Source organism: Salvelinus alpinus, chromosome 3 (assembly GCF_045679555.1).
Source record: "Salvelinus alpinus chromosome 3, SLU_Salpinus.1, whole genome shotgun sequence".
Lineage (NCBI taxonomy): Eukaryota > Metazoa > Chordata > Actinopteri > Salmoniformes > Salmonidae > Salvelinus > Salvelinus alpinus.
In genome coordinates, this window is record NC_092088.1 from 799542 (window position 1) to 825209 (window position 25668).

At 42.7% G+C, this 25668-nt stretch overlaps 1 protein-coding gene across 2 annotated transcripts in view; it reads left to right on the plus strand.

Annotated features, from left to right (window-relative positions):
• The window catches only part of LOC139569907 (sphingomyelin synthase-related protein 1-like), a 36829-nt gene extending 11754 nt beyond the window's left edge, over nt 1-25075 (plus strand). For both annotated transcript variants that reach the window (XM_071391237.1, XM_071391236.1), the window contains 4 exons: nt 17597-17714; nt 18945-19095; nt 19227-20119; nt 21944-25075. In XM_071391237.1, the coding sequence (XP_071247338.1) occupies nt 17597-17714; nt 18945-19095; nt 19227-19531 (574 nt within the window). In that variant the 3' untranslated portion in view covers nt 19532-20119; nt 21944-25075. The remainder of the gene's footprint in view (nt 1-17596; nt 17715-18944; nt 19096-19226; nt 20120-21943) is intronic.
• The last annotated feature ends 593 nt before the right edge of the window (nt 25076-25668 follow it).

Sequence of the window (25668 nt, forward strand, 5' to 3'; positions counted from 1 at the left end):
CGCGCCAATTTGTTGATATATATGTTGAAGAGGGTGGGGCTTAAGCTGCATCCCTGTCTCACCCCACGACCCTGTGTGAAGAAATGTGTGTGTTTTTTGCCAATTTTAACCGCACACTTGTTGTTTGTGTACATGGATTTTATAATGTCGTATGTTTTACCCCCAACACCACTTTCCATCAATTTGAAAAGCAGACCCTCATGCCAAATTGAGTCGAAGGCTTTTTTGAAATCAACAAAGCATGAGAAGACTTTGCCTTTGTTTTGGTTTGTTTGGTTGTCAATTAGGGTGTGTAGGGTGAATACGTGGTCTGTTGTACGGTAATTTGGTAAAAAGCCAATTTGACATTTGCTCAGTACATTGTTTTCATTGAGGAAATGTACGAGTCTGCTGTTAATGATAATGCAGAGGATTTTCCCAAGGTTACTGTTGACGCATATTCCACGGTAGTTATTGGGGTCAAATTTGTCTCCACTTTTGTGGATTGGGGTGATCAGTCCTTGGTTCCAAATATTGGGGAAGATGCCAGAGCTAAGGACGATGTTAAAGAGTTTTAATATAGCCAATTGGAATTTGTTGTCTGTATATTTGATCATTTCATTAAGGATACCATCAACACCACAGGCCTTTTTGGGTTGGAGGGTTTTTATTTTGTCCTGTAACTCATTCAAGGTAATTGGAGAATCCAGTGGGTTCTGGTAGTCTTTAATAGTTGATTCTAGGATTTGTATTTGATCATGTATATGTTTTTGCTCTTTATTCTTTGTTATAGAGCCAAAAAGATTGGAGAAGTGGTTTACCCATACATCTCCATTTTGGATAGATAATTCTTCGTGTTGTTGTTTGTTTAGTGTTTTCCAATTTTCCCAGAATTGGTTAGAGTCTATGGATTCTTCAATTACATTGAGCTGATTTCTGACGTGCTGTTCCTTCTTTTTCCGTAGTGTATTTCTGTATTGTTTTAGTGATTCACCATAGTGAAGGCGTAGACTCAGGTTTTCCGGGTCTCTATGTTTTTGGTTGGACAGGTTTCTCAATTTATTTCTTAGATTTTTGCATTCTTTATCAAACCATTTGTCATTGTTGTTCATTTTCTTCGGTTTTCTATTTGAGATTTTTAGATTTGATAGGGAAGCTGAGAGGTCAAATATACTGTTAAGATTTTCTACTGCCAAGTTTACACCTTCACTATTGCAGTGGAACGTTTTACCCAGGAAGTTGTCTAAAAGGGATTGAATTTGCTGTTGCCTAATTGTTTTTTGGTAGGTTTCCAAACTGCATTCCTTCCATCTATAGCATTTCTTAATGTTACTCAGTATCTTTGGCTTTGATGCCTCATGATTGAGTATTGCTCTGTTCAAGTAGACTGTGATTTTGCTGTGGTCTGATAGGGGTGTCAGTGGGCTGACTGTGAACGCTCTGAGAGACTCTGGGTTGAGGTCAGTGATAAAGTAGTCTAAAGTGCTACTGCCAAGAGATGAGCTATAGGTGTACCTACCATAGGAGTCCCCTCGAAGCCTACCATTGACTATGTACATACCCAGTGTGCGACAGAGCTGCAGGAGTTGTGACCCGTTTTTGTTGGTTATGTTGTCATAGTTGTGCCTAGGTGGGCATATGGGGGAGGGAATGCTGTCACCTCCAGGTAGGTGTTTGTCCCCCTGTGTGCTGAGGGTGTCAGGTTCCTGTCCAGTTCTGGCATTTAGGTCGCCACAGACTAATACATGTCCCTGGGCCTGGAAATGATTGATTTCCCCCTCCAGGATGGAGAAGCTGTCTTCATTGAAGTATGGGGATTCTAGTGGGGGGATATAGGTAGCACACAGGAGGACATTTTTCTCTGTTAAGATAATTTCCTTTTGAATATCTAGCCAAATGTAAAATGTTCCTGTTTTGATTAATTTAATGGAGTGAGTTAGGTCTGCTCTATACCAAATTAGCATTCCCCCTGAGTCCCTTCCCTGTTTCACACCTGGTAGTTTGGTGGATGGGACTACCAGCTCTCTGTAACCTAGAGGGCAACCAGTGGGTCCGTCTCCTCTATACCATGTTTCTTGCAGGATGACAATGTCTGCATTACCGATTTCTTTGGTGAAGTCCGGGTTCCTGCTCTTTAGGCCAAAGGCAGATGACCTCAGACCTTGGATATTCCAGGATGATATAGTGAAGGCTTTTTGTTCCATAAAGTGTCCAATGTTGTTGGTCGGGGTTTGGCCTCAGGCCAGTAAGTGTGAGCAGAGCCTGCTGAGCATCTGGTACATGCCGTTGGCTTGGGCGAGTGTAAGAGTGGGGGTTGGGCCTGTTTGCCCGCTCACTACCTGGGCGTATGTGTGACTTCCATGTTGATGCCCTCTTTGCGGGGGTGGGGTGCATGGGGTGGGCAGGAGTGGCATGGGTCTGATCTGAGGGGGCCTAAATTGGGTGTGGGCATGGTTGATGTGGGGGCGTGTTGATTGGTTGGGGTGGGGGTGTGGATGTGTCTGGGGGTGCTGTGGTCTGGATGTGAGTCCTCTTGGTGTGGGTCCTCTATGTGTAGGTCCAGGGGGGGGTCCTGGAGGTCTTGGAGGGTGTCTCGCTGGTCTGGGTGGGGTGTCTATTGATCTGTTGCTCCTGTGTGAAGTGTTGGGGCTTCGTTTGAGAGCGATGTCCTTTAGAGTCCGGGCAAAGGTGGGCACTGCTGCCTTGTAGAGGTGGACCTGGTCATAGAGGCTGTTCAAGTCCAGGGTGGAGTGGTGGGCCAGAAAAACATTTGGTTTTGAGGCACAGTCACGGGAAATGCTTGCGTTTACCCGCTGTATTGTAGCAGGGTGGAAGTCTTTTCGTGGTAGCAGGGTGGAGATAACCACTTGTGCGTTGGGGAAAGTAGAAGAAGCTTTTTCAATCACTCCCTTCAGTGCTGTGGCCACCCTTTCCTGCTGTGCTCTCAGGTCGTTTGTGCCTGTGTGTATTATTATGTGGCTAGGTGAGCCTAGTTTGTCCTCAGACAGAAGGTCTAGGGCGCACTGGGTGTTTGGACACCAGAGTTTAGACACACTGTGTTTGGGAAAAAGTTTTTTTTCTTCTATCTATTTCCCATTTGAGTCCACAAGGAGAAAAATCTGTGTCTTGTGTTTGTCCTCAGTGGGTGTGGGGGGGTTGTCAGGAGGGCTATCAGGGTGGCTGACAGGGGGGGTGCTCAGAGGGGGTGAGAGCTGCTGGGCTTGGGGTTTTTCTTTTGTCTGTTCTGCTGTGATGTCGACTCTATGGTCAGGGTCTGGTGTGGACTGTTCTGCTGTGGTGTCGAGACTTTTGTCGGGTGCTGAGGTGGGCTGTTCTGCTGGCGTCTCTGTGGGGATGGCCACCTCCCTAGTGGGTTGTTCTCTGTCACATGCCATCCCCCTCAACCTCTCCTCCAGCAGTCTGATCCTCTCCTCCATCCCCCTCTCCCTCTCCTCCAGCAGTCTGATCCTCTCCTCTAGTGCTTTGTTCTGCTCCTGCTTCTGCTCTTTCTCCTGTTGAAGTTGTCTCACCACTGTACAGAGTGCAGATATGTCTCTCTCCACCTCCAGCTCTCCTGGTCTGGTTAAGGGGTTGTTGTGCTGGACTGTTGTCTGGGTCTGTGCTGACTGGAGTGTAATCACCTGCTGTTCCAGCTCCACCTGCCTTACCTCCAGCTGGGTAAATTTATCCTTCATTTCAATGAGGGAGGAGTGCTCTGTACTGGGAGGTTGACTGTCTGCTGAGGGTTGCTCGTCTGTGGGGTTATATGGTGAGGAGGTCTGGTCTGACCCACTTGGGGTGGGGGTATCTTTATCAAGGGAGAGCTTCTCCTGCTGGGCTAGTTCTTTGATTAGATGAAAGTCCAGCTGAAACTGTTTGGGGTTGCCCTGTACCATTACTGTTCCAGACTTATATAGGATTACATTAGCTGACTCAGAGTCCTCGTTGTCAAATATCCTGAGTTTCCACCCCTCGTTAACCCCCCCTCTCTTAACAGAGGGGTAGTGTGCTAATATAGCACTGTGCCATGCCAGGGGATGGTTTGTGTGGAAGATAAGGTTGCTGATGTTCCCATTTTTGTAATAGTCAGCAAAAAGTGTCTCTTGATTTTCCATAAGGAGCTTCATTTTGTGATCTTTTCTTGCCTTATCATTCTTTACATGCACAGGGTACTGTATTTTAATTACCTCTGAACAGCGGGAGGCAGCTTCTAAGGCCTCTCCATTTGGTTGGGGTAGACTATTCGACTCTCCTGCCATTGTTGGGCTAATGGGCTTTGACACCTCTCACTTGACACTTAAGTGCTAGTTGAAGCTGTATCAAGCTTGGCAGAATTATGTTACCATTCAGTCCTTATAAAGTAGTGTCATGTATTTTTCTTCTTGGCTTTTGGAAATCAAATATAGTTTCAGACTAAACATTACTCACTCAGTTCCAGGTTGGGTGGTGTTCTCAGGTTTCTGTTGTTTTCCAGAGAATTTGCTGTATAGAATAATTAATCCTTGGTAGATGTGAACCATTCAGGTGATTCCGTAAATCCGTCCAAAATCAGGTTGTAGGTTTTGAGTTTTGATTTGAAGTGAGGGTTATGTTGTAGAGGGTAGCATCCTGTATGTGTTCTTGACAAAAAATCCAAGTTTATCTAACTCTAAATCTATATTTTATTAAGAAAATGCAGAAAAATGCAGGAGCTCATCTGACCATGACCTCTCTCTCTCTCTCTCATGACCTCTCTCTCTCTCTCTCTCTCTCTAGGTCTATAATATGTCTCTCTCTCTCTAGGTCTATAATATCTCTCTCTCTCTCTCTCTCTCTCTCTAGGTCTAGAATATGTGTCTCTCTCTCTCTCTCTCTCTAGGTCTATAATATGTCTCTCTCTCTCTCTAGGTCTATAATATGTCTCTCTCTCTCTAGGTCTATAATATCTCTCTCTCTCTCTCTCTCTCTCTCTAGGTCTATAATATATCTATCTCTCTCTCTCTCTCTATGTCTATAATATGTCTCTCTCTTTCTCTAGGTCTATAATATGTCTCTCTCTCTCTAGGTCTATAATATGTCTCTCTCTCTCTAGGTCTATAATATCTCTCTCTCTCTCTCTCTCTCTCTCTAGGTCTATAATATGTCTCTCTCTCTCTAGGTCTATAATATCTCTCTCTCTCTCTCTCTCTCTCTCTCTCTCTCTAGGTCTATAATATATCTATCTCTCTCTCTCTCTCTCTAGGTCTATAATATGTCTCTCTCTCTCTCTAGGTCTATAATATGTCTCTCTCTCTCTCTAGGTCTATAATATGTCTCTCTCTCTCTCTAGGTCTATAATATGTCTCTCTCTCTCTAGGTCTATAATATCTCTCTCTCTCTCTCTCTCTCTCTAGGTCTATAATATGTCTCTCTCTCTCTCTCTCTCTCTCTCTCTCTCTCTCTCTAGGTCTATAATATGTCTCTCTCTCTCTCTAGGTCTATAATATGTCTCTCTCTCTCTCTCTCTAGGTCTATAATATGTCTCTCTCTCTCTCTCTAGGTCTATAATATGTCTCTCTCTCTCTCTCTAGGTCTATAATATGTCTCTCTCTCTCTCTAGGTCTATAATATGTCTCTCTCTCTCTAGGTCTATAATATCTCTCTCTCTCTCTCTCTCTCTCTAGGTCTATAATATCTCTCTCTCTCTCTCTAGGTCTATAATATGTCTCTCTCTCTCTCTAGGTCTATAATATGTCTCTCTCTCTCTCTAGGTCTATAATATGTCTCTCTCTCTCTCTCTCTCTCTCTCTCGGTCTATAATATCTCTCTCTCTCTCTCTCTCTCTCTCTCTAGGTCTATAATATATCTATCTCCCTCTCTCTCTCTCTAGGTCTATAATATGTCTCTCTCTCTCTCTAGGTCTATAATATGTATCTCTCTCTCTAGGTCTATAATATCTCTCTCTCTCTCTCTCTCTCTCTCTCTCTCTCTAGGTCTATAATATCTCTCTCTCTCTCTCTCTCTCTCTCTCTCTCTAGGTCTATAATATGTCTCTCTCAATTCAATTCAATTCAATTGACTTTATTGACATGGCAAGTTATTATTACTTACATTGTCAAAGTATACATATCGAAAAATTTAAATAAAATATATATGTATATATATACACAAAATATATATATATTTATATATAAATAAATGGTGGGACTAACAGTAGTAATAATAGTAGTAGTGGACATGGGATTACCATTAATAATAGCTACAACAACAATGTTAATCAGAACAACAATACATTAAAGCAACAGTAGTAGACCAGTGTCAACATGACTGAGAAGACACATGACCTGGTACGAAAGACAAAACAAAACTAAGCTAAATGGGAAATATTATCAACATTTCTTTGCATTTTTCACTGGCTGTCCCTCAGGCTGTGGCAGGAGGACACATATTTGGCTGCCAAAACTGCACATTTTGGCTTTTCACCCAACAAATATTTGAATTTTTCTTCATCTTTTATAGTTTCAAATTCTTTGTATTGAATTATAATTTTGGGAAAGAAATATGCTCTTAGGTCTGAGTATTTGTCACAGTGTAGTAGGAAATGCACTTCTGTCTCTACCTCTCCCCTGGAGCAGAGTGAGCACAGCCTGTCCTCCCTGGGCAGCCAGGTTTGTCTGTGACGACCGGTCTCTATAGCCAGACTGTGCTCACTGAGTCTGTACCTAGTCAATGTTTTCCTCAGTTTTCTATCAGTCACAGTGGTCAGATAGTCTGCCACCATGTACTGTCTGTTTAGAGCCAAATAGCATTGAAGTTTACTTTGATTTTTTGTGGTGTCTTTCCAATAGGTTATATATTTTTCTTTTTGTTTTGTGATGATTTGGTTGGGCCAGATTTTCTGAGGGCTGTCCCGAGGCTCTATGGGGTTGGTTTGGGTTGGTGAACTGAGCCTCAGAACCAGCTGGCTGAGGGGACTCTTCTCTGGTTTCATCTCTTGACATTGTAGAGCTGTGTGATGGAATGTTTTAGGGTCACTTGTTTTTAGATGGTTGTAAAATTTGATGGCTCTTTTTTCTATTCGAATGAGGAGGGGATATTGGCCCAATTCTGCCCTACATGCGTTATTTGGAGTTTTTCTTTGTACTTGCAATACAGTCTTGCAAAACTCTGCATGCAATACTTCAATTGGATGTTTGTCCCATTTAGTAAATTCATTATTAGAGAGTGGACCCCATACTTCACTGCCATATAGAGCAATTGGTTCTATAACTGATTGAAAAATTTTGAGCCAGATTCTAATTGGAATTTCAATTTTGATGTTCCTTTTAATGGCATAGAATGCTCTTCTTGCTTTGTCTCTCAGCTCATTCACAGCCATGTGAAAGCTACCTGTGTTGCTGATATTTAGTCCTAGATATGTGTAGTTTTTGGTGTGTTCTAATAGAACTGTGTCCAAATAGAATTTATATTTGTCATCCTTATTTCCGGACCTTTTTTGGAATATCATTATATTTGTTTTTTTTAGGTTAACGGTCAGAGCCCAAGTCTGACAGAACCTGTGAAGATGATCTAGGTGTTGCTGTAACCCCTCTTTAGTGGGAGACAGCAGCACCAGGTCATCTGCGTACAGCAGACACTTGATTTCAGTGTTGTGTAGGGTGATACCAGGTGCTGTCGATTCTTCTAATGTTTTTGCCAATTCATTCATGTAGATGTTAAATAATGTTGGACTTATTGGGCAGCCCTGTTTCACTCCCCGCCCCTGAGAGAAGAAGTCTGTTTGCTTGTTGCCAATTTTAACCGCACATTTGTTTTTAGTGTACATTGATTTAATAAAATCATATGTTTTCCCTCCAATACCACTTTCTATTAGTTTATAAAAAAGACCTTCGTGCCAAATTGAATCAAATGCTTTCTTGAAATCTACAAAACACGAGTAGATTCTGCCTTTGTTTTGGTTAACTTGTTTATCAATTAGAGTGTGGAGGGTGTAAATGTGGTCTGTTGTACGATAATTTTTTAGAAATCCAATCTGGCTTCTGCTCAGGACGTTGTGTTCGTCAAGGAAATGATGTAGTCTGCTATTTATAATACTGCAGAGAATTTTCCCCAAGTTGCTGTTAACGCATATTCCTCTGTAATTATTTGGGTCAAATTTGTCTCCATTTTTATAGATTGGTGTGATCAGTCCCTGGTTCCAAATATCGGGGAAAATACCTGCAGTGAGGATAATGTTGAAGAGTTTGAGTATAGCCAATTTGAATTTGTGGTCTGTATATTTGATCATTTCATTTAAAATCCCATCAGCACCACAGGCCTTTTTGGGTTGGAGATTGCATATTTTTTCCAATAATTCTTCTTCTGTAATTGGGGTATCCACAGGATTCTGATAGTCTTTGATTGCTAATTCAAGGATTTGTAATTTTTCTTGTATATCTTTTTGTTCTGGGCTCTTTGTTATATTGCTGTAGAGGTTTGCAAAGTGATTTCTCCACATATCCCCATTTTGGATAGCCAACTCCTCATGATGAGGTTTGTTTAATTTATTCCAATTCTCCCAGAAGTGGTTTGATTCTATGGATTCCTCAATTCCATCCAGCTGATTTCTAATGTGCTGTTCCTTTTTTGTTCTTAGGGTGCGTTTGTATTGCTTCAGTGTTTCCCCATATTGAAGGCGTATATTTTTGTTGTCTGGTTCTCTGTGTTTTTGATTAGATATATTTCTCAATGACTTTCTTAGATTTTTGCAATCATTATCAAACCATTTTTCATTATCTGTTATTTTTGGTTTGCTCTTATGCTTCTTTAGATTAGCCAAGGAGGCTAATTTGTCAAATATAAAGTTTATGTTCCTAACGGCCAAATTTACACCTTCATTGCTGAAGGAGAATGTTAAGGCTAAAAAGTTGTCCAGGAGAGATTGTATTTTTTGGCTACTAATTGCTTTTTGGTAGATGTCTGTACTGTTTGCACTCCATCTATAGGCTTGTTTAGTACCATGTAATTTATTGGGCCATGATGCTTCATGGTTGGGTTCTGCTCTTCTCAGATACACTGTGATTTTACTGTGGTCTGAGAGAGGTGTTAGTGGGCTGACTGTGAAGGCTCTGAGAGACTCTGGGTTTAGGTCGGTGAGGAAGTAGTCTACAGTGCTGCTGCCAAGGGATGAGCTGTAGGTGTACCTACCAAAAGAGTCTCCTCTCAGCCTGCCATTGACTATGTACAGACCCAGTGTTCGACAGAGCCTCAGGAGCTGTAATCCATTTTTGTTTTTCACTTTGTCATAGTTGTTTCTGTGGGGGTATGTGGGGAGGGAAAGGTTATTGCTTCCTGGTAGGTGTTTATCCCCATGACTGTTAATAGTGTCTTGTTCTTCTGCTATTCTAGCATTCAGGTCTCCACAGACCAGTACGTTGCCTTGGGCCTGAAAGTGACTAATCTCTCCCTCTAGAATGGAGAAGCTCTCTTCGTTGAAGTAGGGTGACTCTGAGGGGGGAATGTATGTGGCACAGAGGAAGACGTTTTTATCTGTCAAGATAGCCTCCTTGTTGATTTTTAACCAGATAAAGAATTCTCCTGTTTTGATCAATTCGATTGAATTAATTAGTTCAGATTTATACCATATTAGCATTCCCCCTGAGTCTCTGCCCTGTTTGATTCCTTTTAATTTAGTGGATGGTATGATTATCTCCCTACAACCTAGTGGACAGCCAGTGGAAACATCACCTCTGCACCATGTTTCCTGTAGTACTAAAATATCAACATCATCAATTTCTTTCAGGAAGTCTGGGTTTCTGCTCTTTAGCCCAAAAGCAGAGGACTTCAATCCTTGTATATTCCAACATGCAACGTAAAAAGACTTCATAACTTTTTTTTTTCTCTTTTCTTTACCTTTCAAAATGAGACAAACACTCACAATCCAAGAAGAACCATTAAAATAGGATTTTTCAATTAAAGTAAACTCTTATTTTGCAAATGTGATTTGTTTATCATTTAAGATAGAATTTGTGTCATGCCACTTGGGTGGATGTAGTGTGAGAATGGTGGAGTTCTTGTGCTCATCTTACCATGACCCTCGGCCCATCACATGTGAGCATAGTAGACTCAGCATTTGTTTAATGTCACTCATTTGGTTGGTGGGGGCTGGGCCAGTTGCTCCTCTCACAGCCTGTGCGTAGCTCTGCCTGCTGGGCTGTGGCTCCTCCAGGTGTGGGTCTGCGGTGGGGAGGAGGGGGGTGGTAGGCCTCATCTGGGTGGCTCTGAAGCTGGGCTGGGGTGGTCTGTGCTGCGCTGGCTGTGGTGGGCATTGAGGTTGGTGGTGCTGTGGTCGTGGCTGGGGGGTCCAGGGTGCTGGTCCGGGATGTTGTCTTGGTGATCTCGGCGGGGTGGAGATTGCTCCGCTGTTCCTGGGTGGAGAGGTCGGGCTGCGGTTTAGAGCGACGTCCTTGAGAGTCTTGGCAAGGATGGGGACTGTCTCCCTGTACAGGTGAACATGGTCATAGAGACAGTCCAGATCGAGGGTGGGATGGTGGGCCAGGTGTACATTGGGTCGCAGGGCACAGTCCCGGGATAGGCTGGCATTTATTCTTTGGATTGTGGCAGGGTGGAAGTCCCTCCTCTGTAGAAGGGTTGACACTATGATTCTTGAGTTGGGGAAGATTGCGGAGGCCTTCTCAATCACTCCCCGTAGTGAAGTCGCCACCCTCTCCTGCTGAGCACGCAGGTCGTTGCTTCCGGTATGTATGATTATGTGGCTTGGCGACCCGAGATGGTTCTTATCAAGCAGCTCCATGGCACTTTGCGTTGTTGGGCACCACACCTTTCTCGTTTTGTGTCTAGGGAAAAGTTTCTTCTCCTGAACATACTTCCCATTTGAGTCCATTAACAGGACGATGTCAGCCAGTGTTTCTTCTGGACTGGGGGGGGCAAAGGGGGGGCTGGTGGGTGTTGGAGCTGGGGTGTGGCTGGTCTGTGTGGGTGCCACTGTCAGTGGGAGGCTGTTCTGTGGGTTGGGGAGGAGGGGTGCAGCAGCCAGGGCTGGGGAAGTCTGGCTGGTTGAGCTGGGCTCCTCTGCTGTGTGAGGGCAGGTCATAGGGTGGTGATCTATCTGCTCCTGCAGCCTGTCCTCTGCTCTCTTTCTCTCCTGCAGCTCCTCTCTTAGTGCGGTCAGCTCCTTATTGCTGCTCTGCCTGTCTTTTTGGAGCTCTCTCACCTCCTTTGTTAGATCAGCCAGCTCTCTCTTGAGTCCGTCTCTCTCTTGCTGAACCTCTTTCAGCTGTGTTGCAAGGCTGCTGTCCTGCTCTGTCCTCACCTTGGTTAGGAGCTCCTCTAAGGTGTGGTTGTCTGGTTGCTGTTTGCTCACGCTCTCCCTGAGCAGGACCACCTCCCCCTCCAGTTTGGTGAACTCATCCCTCATGGCAGCCATGGTGGTGAGGAGGGCCTGAGCCTGCTCTGCACTGAGGGGGTCGCTCTCCTCCTGGGGCGTGTCCTCCACTATGGTGGAAAGAGAGGTGCTGGATGTGCCTTTTTGGGTGGGGAGGGTAGGGGTGAGGGTGGAGTTTGTGTTGTGGGAGGGCATGTCACTGGTGGTGTCCTTCTCTCTCTCCGCTCTCTCCTTAATGGTCTGAAAGTCTGTTTCAAACAGCCTGATGTTACCTTGCACCATGACAGTCCCAGTCTTGTAGAGGTTGATTGTTATCATGGTGCTGTCAGGGTCGTCTGTCTCTTTGATTTTCAGCTTCCACCCATTACAGATTCCCTCTTTCTTTATGCATGGGTAGTGAGAGCAGACTGCTGAGCGCCATGCATTTGGCTGGTCAGTGAGGAAGATGAGATTACTCACGTCACCGTTTTTGTAGAGGTCTGCAAAAAGGGTTTCTGGCCTCTTCTCTAGTAGTTTCTGTTTGAAAGCTTTCCTCATTGTGTCATTTTTGACCTTTTTTGGGTAGAGAATGGATTCTGCGCTGAGGGGGAGTGGGGACATGGTGTCTGTGCGCTCTGCTACTACCGCTACTGCTGCGCTATTCTGCTGCCCCGTTGCCATGGCAACCGATTTGTTCGTCTGCTGTTCGCGCTACTTTCAAAAAACAGCAAATATAGTGAAAAATCCTCACACAAAACACTGAAGATATGTTTACAGTTAGTCCGTGCTCCTTTTTGTTTTACTCACTCAGTTTGGTCGTTTGATGTAGTTGTATTAACTGACCTTGCTAGGTTTGTTCTAGCTCGTTTCTTATGGCTAGCTTGTTAGTCTGCTGGCTGGGTCTTTGTTGTGTAGCTAGCTAGCTAGACTCAAAACTTCTTAACTTGAGGCGCCAAGTTACTTTTTTTTCTATTCTGAATGTATAGAGTTGTTGTTCATCACTTCTTGTCTGGAATTCTTCTTCGATTAGAGTGTTTATCTCATTCTAAAAACCAAAAAAATCAAATATATCAGGAGCTCATGTTGAGCATGACTCTCTCTCTCTCTCTCTCTCTCTCTCTATAATATCTATAATATGTCTCTCTCTCTCTCTAGGTCTATAATATCTCTCTCTCTCTCTCTCTAGGTCTATAATATCTCTCTCTCTCTCTCTCTCTCTCTAGGTCTATCATATCTCTCTCTCTCTCTCTCTCTAGGTCTATCATATCTCTCTCTCTCTCTCTCTCTCTCTCTAGGTCTATAATATCTCTCTCTCTCTCTCTCTCTCTCTAGGTCTATAATATGTCTCTCTCTCTCTCTCTCTAGGTCTATAATATGTCTCTCTCTCTCTCTCTAGGTCTATAATATGTCTCTCTCTCTCTCTCTAGGTCTATAATATGTGTCTCTCTCTCTCTAGGTCTATAATATGTCTCTCTCTCTCTAGGTCTATAATATCTCTCTCTCTCTCTCTCTCTCTCTCTAGGTCTATAATATGTGTCTCTCTCTCTCTAGGTCTATAATATGTCTCTCTCTCTCTCTAGGTCTATAATATGTCTCTCTCTCTCTCTAGGTCTATAATATGTCTCTCTCTCTCTCTAGGTCTATAATATGTCTCTCTCTCTCTCTCTAGGTCTATAATATGTCTCTCTCTCTCTCTCTCTCTAGGTCTATCATATCTCTCTCTCTCTCTCTCTCTAGGTCTATCATCTCTCTCTCTCTCTCTCTCTCTAGGTCTATAATATCTCTCTCTCTCTCTCTCTCTAGGTCTATAATATCTCTCTCTCTCTCTCTCTAGGTGTATCATATCTATCTCTCTCTCTCTCTCTAGGTCTATCATATCTCTCTCTCTCTCTCTCTAGGTCTATCATATCTCTCTCTCTCTCTCTCTAGGTCTATCATATCTCTCTCTCTCTCTCTCTAGGTCTATCATATCTCTCTCTCTCTCTCTCTCTAGGTCTATCATATCTCTCTCTCTCTCTCTCTAGGTCTATCATATCTCTCTCTCTCTCTCTCTCTAGGTCTATAATATCTCTCTCTCTCTCTCTCTCTAGGTCTATCATATCTCTCTCTCTCTCTCTCTAGGTCTATCATATCTCTCTCTCTCTCTCTCTCTAGGTCTATCATATCTCTCTCTCTCTCTCTCTCTAGGTCTATAATATCTCTCTCTCTCTCTCTCTCTCTCTCTAGGTCTATAATATCTCTCTCTCTCTCTCTCTCTCTCTCTAGGTCTATAATATGTCTCTCTCTCTAGGTCTATAATATGTCTCTCTCTCTCTCTAGGTCTATAATATCTCTCTCTCTCTCTCTCTCTCTAGGTCTATAATATCTCTCTCTCTCTCTCTCTCTCTCTAGGTCTATCATATCTCTCTCTCTCTCTCTCTCTAGGTCTATCATATCTCTCTCTCTCTCTCTCTCTCTCTCTAGGTCTATCATATCTCTCTCTCTCTCTCTCTCTAGGTCTATAATCTCTCTCTCTCTCTCTCTCTCTAGGTCTATAATATCTCTCTCTCTCTCTCTCTCTCTAGGTCTATAATATCTCTCTCTCTCTCTCTAGGTCTATAATATCTCTCTCTCTCTCTCTAGGTCTATAATATGTCTCTCTCTCTCTCTAGGTCTATAATATGTCTCTCTCTCTAGGTCTATAATATCTCTCTCTCTCTCTCTCTCTCTCTCTCTCTCTAGGTCTATAATATGTCTCTCTCTCTCTCTAGGTCTATAATATGTCTCTCTCTCTCTCTCTCTAGGTCTATAATATGTCTCTCTCTCTCTCTAGGTCTATAATATGTCTCTCTCTCTCTCTCTCTAGGTCTATAATATGTCTCTCTCTCTCTAGGTCTATAATATCTCTCTCTCTCTCTCTCAATTCAATTCAATTCAATTCAAGGGGCTTTATTGGCATGGGAAACATGTGTTAACATTGCCAAAGCAAGTGAGGTAGGTAATATACAAAAGTCAAATAAACAATAAAAATGAACAGTAAACATTACACATACAGAAGTTTCAAAACAATAAAGACATTACAAATGTCATATTATATATATGCAGTGTTGTAACAATGTACAAATGGTTAAAGCACACAAGTTAAAATAAATAAACATAAATATGGGTTGTATTTACAGTGGTGTTTGTTCTTCACTGGTTGCCCTTTTCTTGTGGCAACAGGTCACAAATCTTGCTGCTGTGATGGCACACTGTGGAATTTCACCCAGTAGATATGGGAGTTTATCAAAATTGGATTTGTTTTCGAATTCTTTGTGGATCTGTGTAATCTGAGGGAAATATGTCTCTCTAATATGGTCATACATTGGGCAGGAGGTTAGGAAGTGCAGCTCAGTTTCCACCTCATTTTGTGGGCAGTGTGCACATAGCCTGTCTTCTCTTGAGAGCCATGTCTGCCTACGGCGGCCTTTCTCAATAGCAAGGCTATGCTCACTGAGTCTGTACATAGTCAAAGCTTTCCTTAAGTTTGGGTCAGTCACAGTGGTCAGGTATTCTGCCACTGTGTACTCTCTGTTTAGGGCCAAATAGCATTCTAGTTTGCTCTGTTTTTTTGTTAATTCTTTCCAATGTGTCAAGTAATTATCTTTTTGTTTTCTCATGATTTGGTTGGGTCTAATTGTGCTGTTGTCCTGGGGCTCTGTGGGGTGTGTTTGTGTTTGTGAACAGAGCCCTAGGACCAGCTTGCTTAGGGGACTCTTCTCCAGGTTCATCTCTCTGTAGGTGATGGCTTTGTTATGGAAGGTTTGGGAATCGCTTCCTTTTAGGTGGTTGTAGAATTTAACGGCTCTTTTCTGGATTTTGATAATTAGTGGGTATCGGCCTAATTCTGCTCTGCATGCATTATTTGGTGTTCTACGTTGTACACGGAGGATATTTTTGCAGAATTCTGCATGCAGAGTCTCAATTTGGTGTTTGTCCCATTTTGTGAAATCTTGGTTGGTGAGCGGACCCCAGACCTCACAACCATAAAGGGCAATGGGCTCTATGACTGATTCAAGTATTTTTAGCCAGATCCTAATTGGTATGTTGAAATTTATGTTCCTTTTGATGGCATAGAAGGCCCTTCTTGCCTTGTCTCTCAGATCGTTCACAGCTTTGTGGAAGTTACCTGTGGTGCTGATGTTTAGGCCGAGGTATGTATAGTTTTTTGTGTGCTCTAGGGCAACGGTGTCTAGATGGAATTTGTGGTCCTGGTGACTGGACCTTTTTTGGAACACCATTATTTTGGTCTTACTGAGATTTACTGTCAGGGCCCAGGTCTGACAGAATCTGTGCAGAAGATCTAGGTGCTGCTGTAGGCCCTCCTTGGTTGGTGACAGAAGCACCAGATCATCAGCAAACAGTAGACATTTGACTTCGGATTCTAGTAGGGTGAGACCGGGTGCTGCAGACTGTTCTAGTGCCCGCGCCAATTCGTTGATATATATGTTGAAGAGGGTGGGGCTTAAGCTGCATCCCTGTCTCACCCCACGACCCTGTGTGAAGAAATGTGTGTGTTTTTTGCCAATTTTAACCGCACACTTGTTGTTTGTGTACATGGATTTTATAATGTCGTATGTTTTACCCCCAACACCACTTTCCATCAATTTGTATAGCAGACCCTCATGCCAAATTGAGTCGAAGGCTTTTTTGAAATCAACAAAGCATGAGAAGACTTTGCCTTTGTTTTGGTTTGTTTGGTTGTCAATTAGGGTGTGTAGGGTGAATACATGGTCTGTTGTACGGTAATTTGGTAAATATGTCTCTCTCTCTCTCTAGGTCTATAATATGTCTCTCTCTCTCTCTCTCTCTAGGTCTATAATATGTCTCTCTCTCTCTCTAGGTCTATAATATCTCTCTCTCTCTCTCTCTCTAGGTCTATAATCTCTCTCTCTATAATATGTCTCTCTCTCTCTCTAGGTCTATAATATGTCTCTCTCTCTCTCTCTCTCTAGGTCTATAATATGTCTCTCTCTCTCTCTAGGTCTATAATATCTCTCTCTCTCTCTCTCTCTAGGTCTATAATCTCTCTCTCTCTCTCTCTAGGTCTATAATATGTCTCTCTCTCTCTCTAGGTCTATAATATGTCTCTCTCTCTCTCTCTCTCTAGGTCTATAATATGTCTCTCTCTCTCTCTAGGTCTATAATATGTCTCTCTCTCTCTCTCTCTAGGTCTATAATCTCTCTCTCTCTCTCTCTAGGTCTATAATATGTCTCTCTCTCTCTCTCTCTCTCTCTAGGTCTATAATATGTCTCTCTCTCTCTCTCTAGGTCTATAATATGTCTCTCTCTCTCTCTAGGTCTATAATATGTCTCTCTCTCTCTCTAGGTCTATAATATGTCTCTCTCTCTCTAGGTCTATAATATCTCTCTCTCTCTCTGTCTCTCTCTCTCTCTCTAGGTCTATAATATGTCTCTCTCTCTCTCTAGGTCTATAATGTCTCTCTCTCTCTCTCTCTAGGTCTATAATATGTCTCTCTCTCTCTCTAGGTCTATAATATGTCTCTCTCTCTCTCTCTCTAGGTCTATAATATGTCTCTCTCTCTCTAGGTCTATAATATCTCTCTCTCTCTCTCTCTCTCTCTCTAGGTCTATAATATGTCTCTCTCTCTCTCTAGGTCTATAATATCTCTCTCTCTCTCTCTCTCTAGGTCTATAATCTCTCTCTCTCTCTCTCTAGGTCTATAATATGTCTCTCTCTCTCTCTAGGTCTATAATATGTCTCTCTCTCTCTCTCTCTCTAGGTCTATAATATGTCTCTCTCTCTCTCTAGGTCTATAATATCTCTCTCTCTCTCTCTCTCTAGGTCTATAATCTCTCTCTCTCTCTCTCTAGGTCTATAATATGTCTCTCTCTCTCTCTAGGTCTATAATATGTCTCTCTCTCTCTCTCTCTCTAGGTCTATAATATGTCTCTCTCTCTCTCTAGGTCTATAATATGTCTCTCTCTCTCTCTCTCTCTAGGTCTATAATATGTCTCTCTCTCTCTCTAGGTCTATAATATGTCTCTCTCTCTCTCTCTCTAGGTCTATAATATGTCTCTCTCTCTCTAGGTCTATAATATCTCTCTCTCTCTCTCTCTCTCTCTCTCTCTAGGTCTATAATATGTCTCTCTCTCTCTCTAGGTCTATAATATCTCTCTCTCTCTCTCTCTCTAGGTCTATAATCTCTCTCTCTCTCTCTCTAGGTCTATAATATGTCTCTCTCTCTCTCTAGGTCTATAATATGTCTCTCTCTCTCTCTCTCTCTAGGTCTATAATATGTCTCTCTCTCTCTCTAGGTCTATCATATTGCGGCGTCTGTGTTCTCTGATTGGAACAGTGTTCCTGCTGCGTTGCGTCACCATGTTTGTTACCTCCCTCTCTGTACCTGGACAACACCTACAGTGCTCCAGTAAGGTGGGACACACATACTAACACACACAGACTACCTGGTGATGGGTGATTAAAGGGCAGTCTGATGACTGGGTGATTACTGGACACACATACTAACACACCCAGACTACCTGGTGATGGGTGATTAAAGGGCAGTCTGATGACTGGGTGATTACTGGACACACATACTAACACACCCAGACTACCTGGTGATGGGTGATTAAAGGGCAGTCTGATGACTGGGTGATTACTGGACACACATACTAACACACCCAGACTACCTGGTGATGGGTGATTAAAGGGCAGAGTCTGATGACTGGGTTATTAAACTGGGTTATTAGATCATTGCTAACTGTGTGTGTGTGTGTGTGTGTGTGTGTGTGTGTGTGTGTGTGTGTGTGTGTGTGTGTGTGTGTGTGTGTGTGTGTGTGTGTGTGTGTGTGTGTGTGTGTGTGTGTGTGTGTGTGTGTGTGTGTGTGTGTGTGTGTGTGTGTGTGTGTGTGTGTGTGTGTGTGTGTGTGTGTGTGTGTGTGTGTGTGTGTGTGTGTGTGTGTGTGTGTGTGTGTGTGTGTGTGTGTGTGTGTGTGTGTGTGTGTGTGTGTGTGTGTGTGTGTGTGTGTGTGTGTGTGTGTGTGTGTGTGTGTGTGTGTGTGTGTGTGTGTGTGTGTGTGTGTGTGTGTGTGTGTGTGTGTGTGTGTGTGTGTGTGTGTGTGTGTGTGTGTGTGTGTGTGTGTGTGTGTGTGTGTGTGTGTGTGTGTGTGTGTGTGTGTGTGTGTGTGTGTGTGTGTGTGTGTGTGTGTGTGTGTGTGTGTGTGTGTGTGTGTGTGTGTGTGTGTGTGTGTGTGTGTGTGTGTGTGTGTGTGTGTGTGTGTGTGTGTGTGTGTGTGTGTGTGTGTGTGTGTGTGTGTGTGTGTGTGTGTGTGTGTGTGTGTGTGTGTGTGTGTGTGTGTGTGTGTGTGTGTGTGTGTGTGTGTGTGTGTGTGTGTGTGTGTGTGTGTGTGTGTGTGTGTGTGTGTGTGTGTGTGTGTGTGTGTGTGTGTGTGTGTGTGTGTGTGTGTGTGTGTGTGTGTGTGTGTGTGTGTGTGTGTGTGTGTGTGTGTGTGTGTGTGTGTGTGTGTGTGTGTGTGTGTGTGTGTGTGTGTGTGTGTGTGTGTGTGTGTGTGTGTGTGTGTGTGTGTGTGTGTGTGTGTGTGTGTGTGTGTGTGTGTGTGTGTGTGTGTGTGTGTGTGTGTGTGTGTGTGTGTGTGTGTGTAGATGTATGGTGATACGTGGTCTAAGGTCCAGAGGGTGTTAACTATATGGAGTGGCTTTGGCATGACGCTGAATGGAGTGGATACCTGTGGAGATTACATGTTCTCTGGTCACACTGTGGTACTCACCATACTCAACTTCTTCATCACAGAGTGTGAGTCGTACTGTGCGTGTGTAACAAAAACATTTGTCACAAGTGCTGATTAACAACATGCCCTACTAGAGATCAGAGAGGGATATTATAATGTCTGATTATCTACTGTATATCATGTATATTTCCTGTAGATACTCCTCGTAGCTGGCACCTGATCCACACCATCTCCTGGGTACTGAATCTGTTTGGTATCTTCTTCATCCTGGCGGCTCATGAGCACTACTCCATAGATGTGTTCATCGCTTTCTACATCACCACCAGGCTGTTCCTGTACTACCACACTCTGGCCAACACCAGGGCCTTCCAACACAGCCGCCGCGCTCGGATCTGGTTTCCCATGTTCTCCTTCTTCGAGTGTAACGTCAACGGCCCTGTTCATAACCAGTACAACTGGCCCTTCAGTGGGCCTGCCTGTATGAAGACACTGATTGGATAACGCAACGCAGCACACACACACACACACACACACACACACACACACACACACACACACACACACACACACACACACACACACACACACACACACACACACACACACACACACACACACACACACACACACACACACACACACACACACACACAGGTAGGGTTAGGCTTTAGTTAGTGTCAGGGCTCTAGATTCTAGATTCTATGTTCTAGATTCTAAAGAATTGCATATTGTACTTTCAGTATTATACAGATAATATATGGATAGCAGTAGATATTGAGCTATGTATAATGTATGGATAGCAGTAGATATTGAGCTATGTATAATGTATGGATAGCAGTAGATATTGAGCTATGTATAATGTGTGGATAGCAGTAGATATTGAGCTATGTATAATGTATGGATAGCAGTAGATATTGAGCTATGTATAATGTATGGATAGCAGTAGATATTGAGCTATGTATAATGTATGGATAGCAGTAGATATTGAGCTATGTATAATGTATGGATAGCAGTAGATATTGAGCTATGTATAATATATGGATAGCAGTAGATATTGAGCTATGTATAATGTATGTTGTTTATGGATGAGTTAACTTCTTGCAACTATAGGGGGTGCTGTTCCGCATTAGCATATTTGGGTCTCCAAATTAAACTGCCTCGTGCTAAATTCTTGATCGTACAATATGCATATTATTGTTATTATTGGATAGAAAACACCTTCTAGTTTCTATAGAAGTTGGAATTTTGTCTCTGAGTGGTACAGAACAAAATCTACAGCACTTTTCATGACAGGGGTCAGATTCCAGAAATTTTTACCCCTGATCTGGAGTCTGTTTTTAAGGCGACAGTGAATGCTATGAAGAAACCGACACTGCCTACGTCTTCCTCTGGGTGTCTGTACGTCATCACGTTTTGAATGGAGTCTATTGCACAATCCCAGCCATTATAAAACCACAAGATGTATAGGGACCGCCCTTTCTCGTCGCGCGCCTGAAGCGTGAAGGACATCGGACTTGCCTCATTCCAAATCCTTGTCTAACCAGCAATATTTCTCCGGTCATGTTTTCAGTCGTTATAGTTGTTAAAAACATCATAATGTAGTTAATTTGAACCGTTTTATAGCAATTTATATCCGTTTAGTGCGATTTTGAGGAATTTCTTTGTTGTGCACTCTGAAACTTTGGACACGTTTTGGGGTCCCGTTCGATCGTTAGTGGATATTTCGAAGGACAGAGGACATCTATCGACCAAAAGACGTTTATAACATAGAAAGGATACATTGCCCAAGAATATGATGGAAGAACAGCTCAAAGTAAGCAATATTTAATATGATAAATTGTTGTTCTGTCGAAATATTTTAAACGCATATTTCGCCATTTTGTTTGGTATAGCTTCACTTGGCGAACCCTGTATTGAAAAGTAAGGATAATTTTAAAAATGTAAATCAGCGGTTGCATTAAGAACTAATTTGTCTTTCGATTCCTGTCAACCCTGTATTTTTTAGTCAAGTATATGATTAGCTTTCGATTAAACTAGATCACTCTGAAAGCTGACGTTCCTCATTTTGAGGCTTGAGTTGTGACTATTTCCATTGTATAACCACGGTTTTGTATGGCTAAATATGCACCTTTTCGAACAAACTGTATATGTATGTTGTAAAATGATGTTACAGGAGTGTCATCGGAAGAATTCTGAGAAGGTTAGTGAAAAAATTAATATATTTTGGCGGTGATTACGTTATAGCGCTCTTTGGCTGGAATCGATGCTCTGGTAACGTTTGCACATGTGGTATGCTAACTTATCGATTTATTGTGTTTTCGCTGAAAAACGCTTAGAAAATCTGAAATATGGTCTGAAATCACAAGAACTGGGTCTTTCCATTGCTATGCTTTGTCTATTTTTATGAAATGTTTTATGATGAGTAAATTGGTCATACACGTTGCTCTATCTAGTAATTCTAGTCGATTTGTGATGGTCGGTGCAATTGTAAACTGTGATTTCTACCTGAAATATGCACTTTTTTCTAACAAAAACTATCCTATACCATGAATATGTTATCAGACTGTCATCTGATGTTTTTTTTTATAGGTTATTGGCTATCAATATCTTAGTTGAGCCGAATTGGTGATAGCACCTGAAGGAGTAAGAAACTGATGGAGTTAGAATAGTGGTGTATTTTGCTAACGTGTTTAGCTAATAGATTTACATATTTTGTCTTCCCTGTAAAACATTTTAAAAATCTGAAATGGTGGCTTTATTCACAAGATCTGTATCTTTCATCTGGTGTCTTGGACTTGTGATTTAATGATATTTAGATGCTACTATCTACTTGTGAAGCTATGCTAGCTATGCTAATCAGTGTGTGGGGGGGGTGGGGGGTGATCCCGGACCCGGGGTAGAGGCTCGTGAAAGGTTAAATCAGTTAGCTGTGTGTTTGTAGCTAGCCATATTTAACGTATTGGAATCTGAGCTTCATTAACATCATGTATGTACACTGAGTGTACTAGACATTAGGACTCTTTCCACGACATAGACTGACCAGGTGAATCCAGGTGAAAGTTATGATCCCTTATTGATGTCACTTGTTAAATCCACTTCAATCAATGTAGATGAAGCGGAGGAGACGGGTTAAAGAAGGATTCTTAAGCCTTGAGACAATTGAGACATGGATTGTGTCTGTGTGCCATTGAGGGTGAATGGGCAAGACAAAATATTTAAGTGCCTTTGAACAGGGTATGGTAGTAGGTGCCAGGCGCACTGGTTTGAGTGTGTCAAGAACTGCAATGCTGCTGGGTTTTTCACACTCAACAGTCCTACCACCCAAAGAACATCCAGCCAATGGGTCATTGATGAAAGAGGACAGAGAAAGCTGTGCAGAGCAACAGATGGGCTACAGTTAATCAAACCGACAGTCCAGTACAACATTGCTGCCCAAAGACCCATAAAGTAATGCACAACTTGTCATACCTTGACACAACCTTACAGAGTTCCACTTCTTTCAGAAAAAAAACTAAAAACTGTGTGTTGCAGTGAGCTAAGGAACGAAAACGCTTTCGTTTCCTGGTCTTCCATTTCCTGGTCTGATGAATCCCGGTTCCTGCTGTTTCACTCTGATGGGAGGACTAGGGTATGGAGAATACCATGAGTACATGCACCCATGTCGCGTGCCAACATTGCAGCTTGTTGGTATGATGGTGTGGGGGGTGTTTTCATGGCACACATTGGACCCCTTGATAAAAGTGGAGCAATGTTTGAATGTCACAGGATATCGGAACATCATTGCCAATCAGATGCATCCCTTCATGGCAGCAGTGTATCCATCTGCAAATAGATTTTTTTCAGCCCCATGCCACAAGGCTAGGATTGTCAAGGAATGGTTCCACAAACATGACAGTGAATTCAGCTTACTGCAGTGGCCTGCCCAGTCGCCAGGGCAGTGGCCTGCCCAGTCGCCAGGGCAGTGGCCTGCCCAGTCGCCAGGGCAGTGGCCTGCCCAGTCGCCAGATGTCAATCCAACTGAGCATCTGTGGGATGAGATGGAACGAGCTATTAAAGATCCAAACCCACCAACTGGACACAACTATGGGAAGCATTGGAGATAACATGGGCCATCATCCCTGTGGAACGATTCCGCCACCTTGTAGAGTCCATGCCCAGATTAATTGTGGCTGTTCTGAGGACAAAAGTGAGTGCAACTCAATATTGGGAAGGTATTCCTAATGTTTTGCGTATGTTTTAGTTCATTTATTGATTTAAACAATTTTTTATTTAACTAGGCAAGTCAGTTAAGAACAAATTCTTATTTACAATAATGGCCTACCCCGGCCAAACCCGGTGTAACAAGTGCGCTGAGAGTCGGGAAGCATGTTTAGGGAGTGAGTGTTTTACTAAAGAAACAATGAACACGAAACACACACAACGCACCGACATGAAAACAGAGTCAGTAACACCTGAGGAAAGAGCCAAGGGGAGTGACAGATACAGGGAAGATAATCAAGGAGGTGATGGAGTCCAGGGGAGTGACAGATACAGGGAAGATAATCAAGGATGTGATGGAGTCCAGGTGAGGGACAGATACAGGGAAGATAATCAAGGAGGTGATGGAGTCCAGGGGAGTGACAGATACAGGGAAGATAATCAAGGAGGTGATGGAGTCCAGGGGAGGGACAGATACAGGGAAGATAATCAAGGAGGTGATGGAGTCCAGGTGAGGGACAGATACAGGGAAGATAATCAAGGAGGTGATGGAGTCCAGAGGAGAGACAGATACAGGGAAGATAATCAAGGAGGTGATGGAGTCCAGGGGAGGGACAGATACAGGGAAGATAATCAAGGAGGTGATGGAGTCCAGGTGAGGGACAGATACAGGGAAGATAATCAAGGAGGTGATGGAGTCCAGGTGAGGGACAGATACAGGGAAGATAATCAAGGAGGTGATGGAGTCCAGGGGAGTGACAGATACAGGGAAGATAATCAAGGAGGTGATGGAGTCCAGGTGAGTGTCATGAGGCGCAGGTGAGCGAGACGATGGTGACAGGTGTGCGGGATAATCAGCAGCCTGATGACCTAGAGGACGGAGAGGGAGTGTACGTGACACTCGCATGAATGCTGGGCCAATTATGTACCGCCCTATGGGACTCCCAATCACAGCCGAATGTGATGCAGCCTGGATTCAAACCAGGGACTGCAGTGACACCTCTTGTACTGAGATGCAGGGCCTTAGACCGCTGCGCCACTCAGGAGCTCTGATACTTGTTTTGTTGTTGATTAATAATTTTTTGTAAATCAGAAATGATTTTACTAGTAGCAGGGCATAAAAAGGGTTAGAACCATACTAAGTTTACAACGGAACACAACCTAAGTAATCCATATCCTGTTTACAATGCTGTTCTGTTGTTCTATTGGACACTAGATCCTGTTCTGTTGTTCTATTGGACACTAGATCCTGTTCTGTTGTTCTATTGGACACTAGATCCTGTTCTGTTGTTCTATTGGACACGAGATCCTGTTCTGTTGTTCTATTGGACACTAGATCCTGTTCTGTTGGAGAGTAGATCCCATTCTGCAATTCTATTGGACACTAGATCCTGTTCTATTGGACACTAGATCCTATTCTGTTGTTCTATCGGACACTAGATCCTATTCTGTTGTTCTATTGGACACTAGATCCTGTTCTGTTGTTCTATCGGACACTAGATCCTATTCTGTTGTTCTATCGGACACTAGATCCTATTATGTTGTTCTATTGGACACTAGATCCTGTTATGTTGTTCTATTGGACACTAGATCATGTTCTGTTGTTCTATTGGACACTAGATCCTGTTCTGTTGTTCTATCGGACACTAGACCCTGTTCTGTTGTTCTATTGGACACTAGATCCTGTTCTGTTGTTCTATTGGACACTAGATCCTGTTCTGTCGTTCTATTGGAGAGTAGAATCAGTTGTGTATAAATGTTTTTGAACTAAAATGTGTCTTGCTTGTGAATCAGTAAATGTGTATGTATAGCTATTTAATTAAACACTTTCTCAGCTGTGCAAACGTTCATCAGTTAAACAGCCTTCCGTATTTGCATGATATTTACTGTTACAGCTCTGCCTCAGAGATTGGTGGAAATAAGAATTATGAGGAAATTCACTATGTATACAGAGAGAAGGTGAAATTCACTATGTATACAGAGAGAAGGTGAAATTCACTATGTATACAGAGAGAAGGTGAAATTCACTATGTATACAGAGAGACGGTGAAATTCACTATGTATACAGAGAGAAGGTGAAATTCACTATGTATACAGAGAGAAGGTGAAATTCACTATGTATACAGAGAGGTGAAATTCACTATTTATACAGAGAGGTGAAATTCACTATTTATACAGAGACAAGGTGAAATTCACTATTTATACAGAGAGAAGGTGAAATTCACTATTTATACAGAGAGAAGGTGAAATTCACTATGTATACAGAGAGAAGGTGAAATTCACAATTTATACAGAGAGAAGGTGAAATTCACTATGTATACAGAGAGAAGGTGAAATTCACTATTTATACAGAGACAAGGTGAAATTCACTATTTATACAGAGACAAGGTGAAATTCACTATGTATACAGAGAGAAGGTGAAATTCACTATGTATACAGAG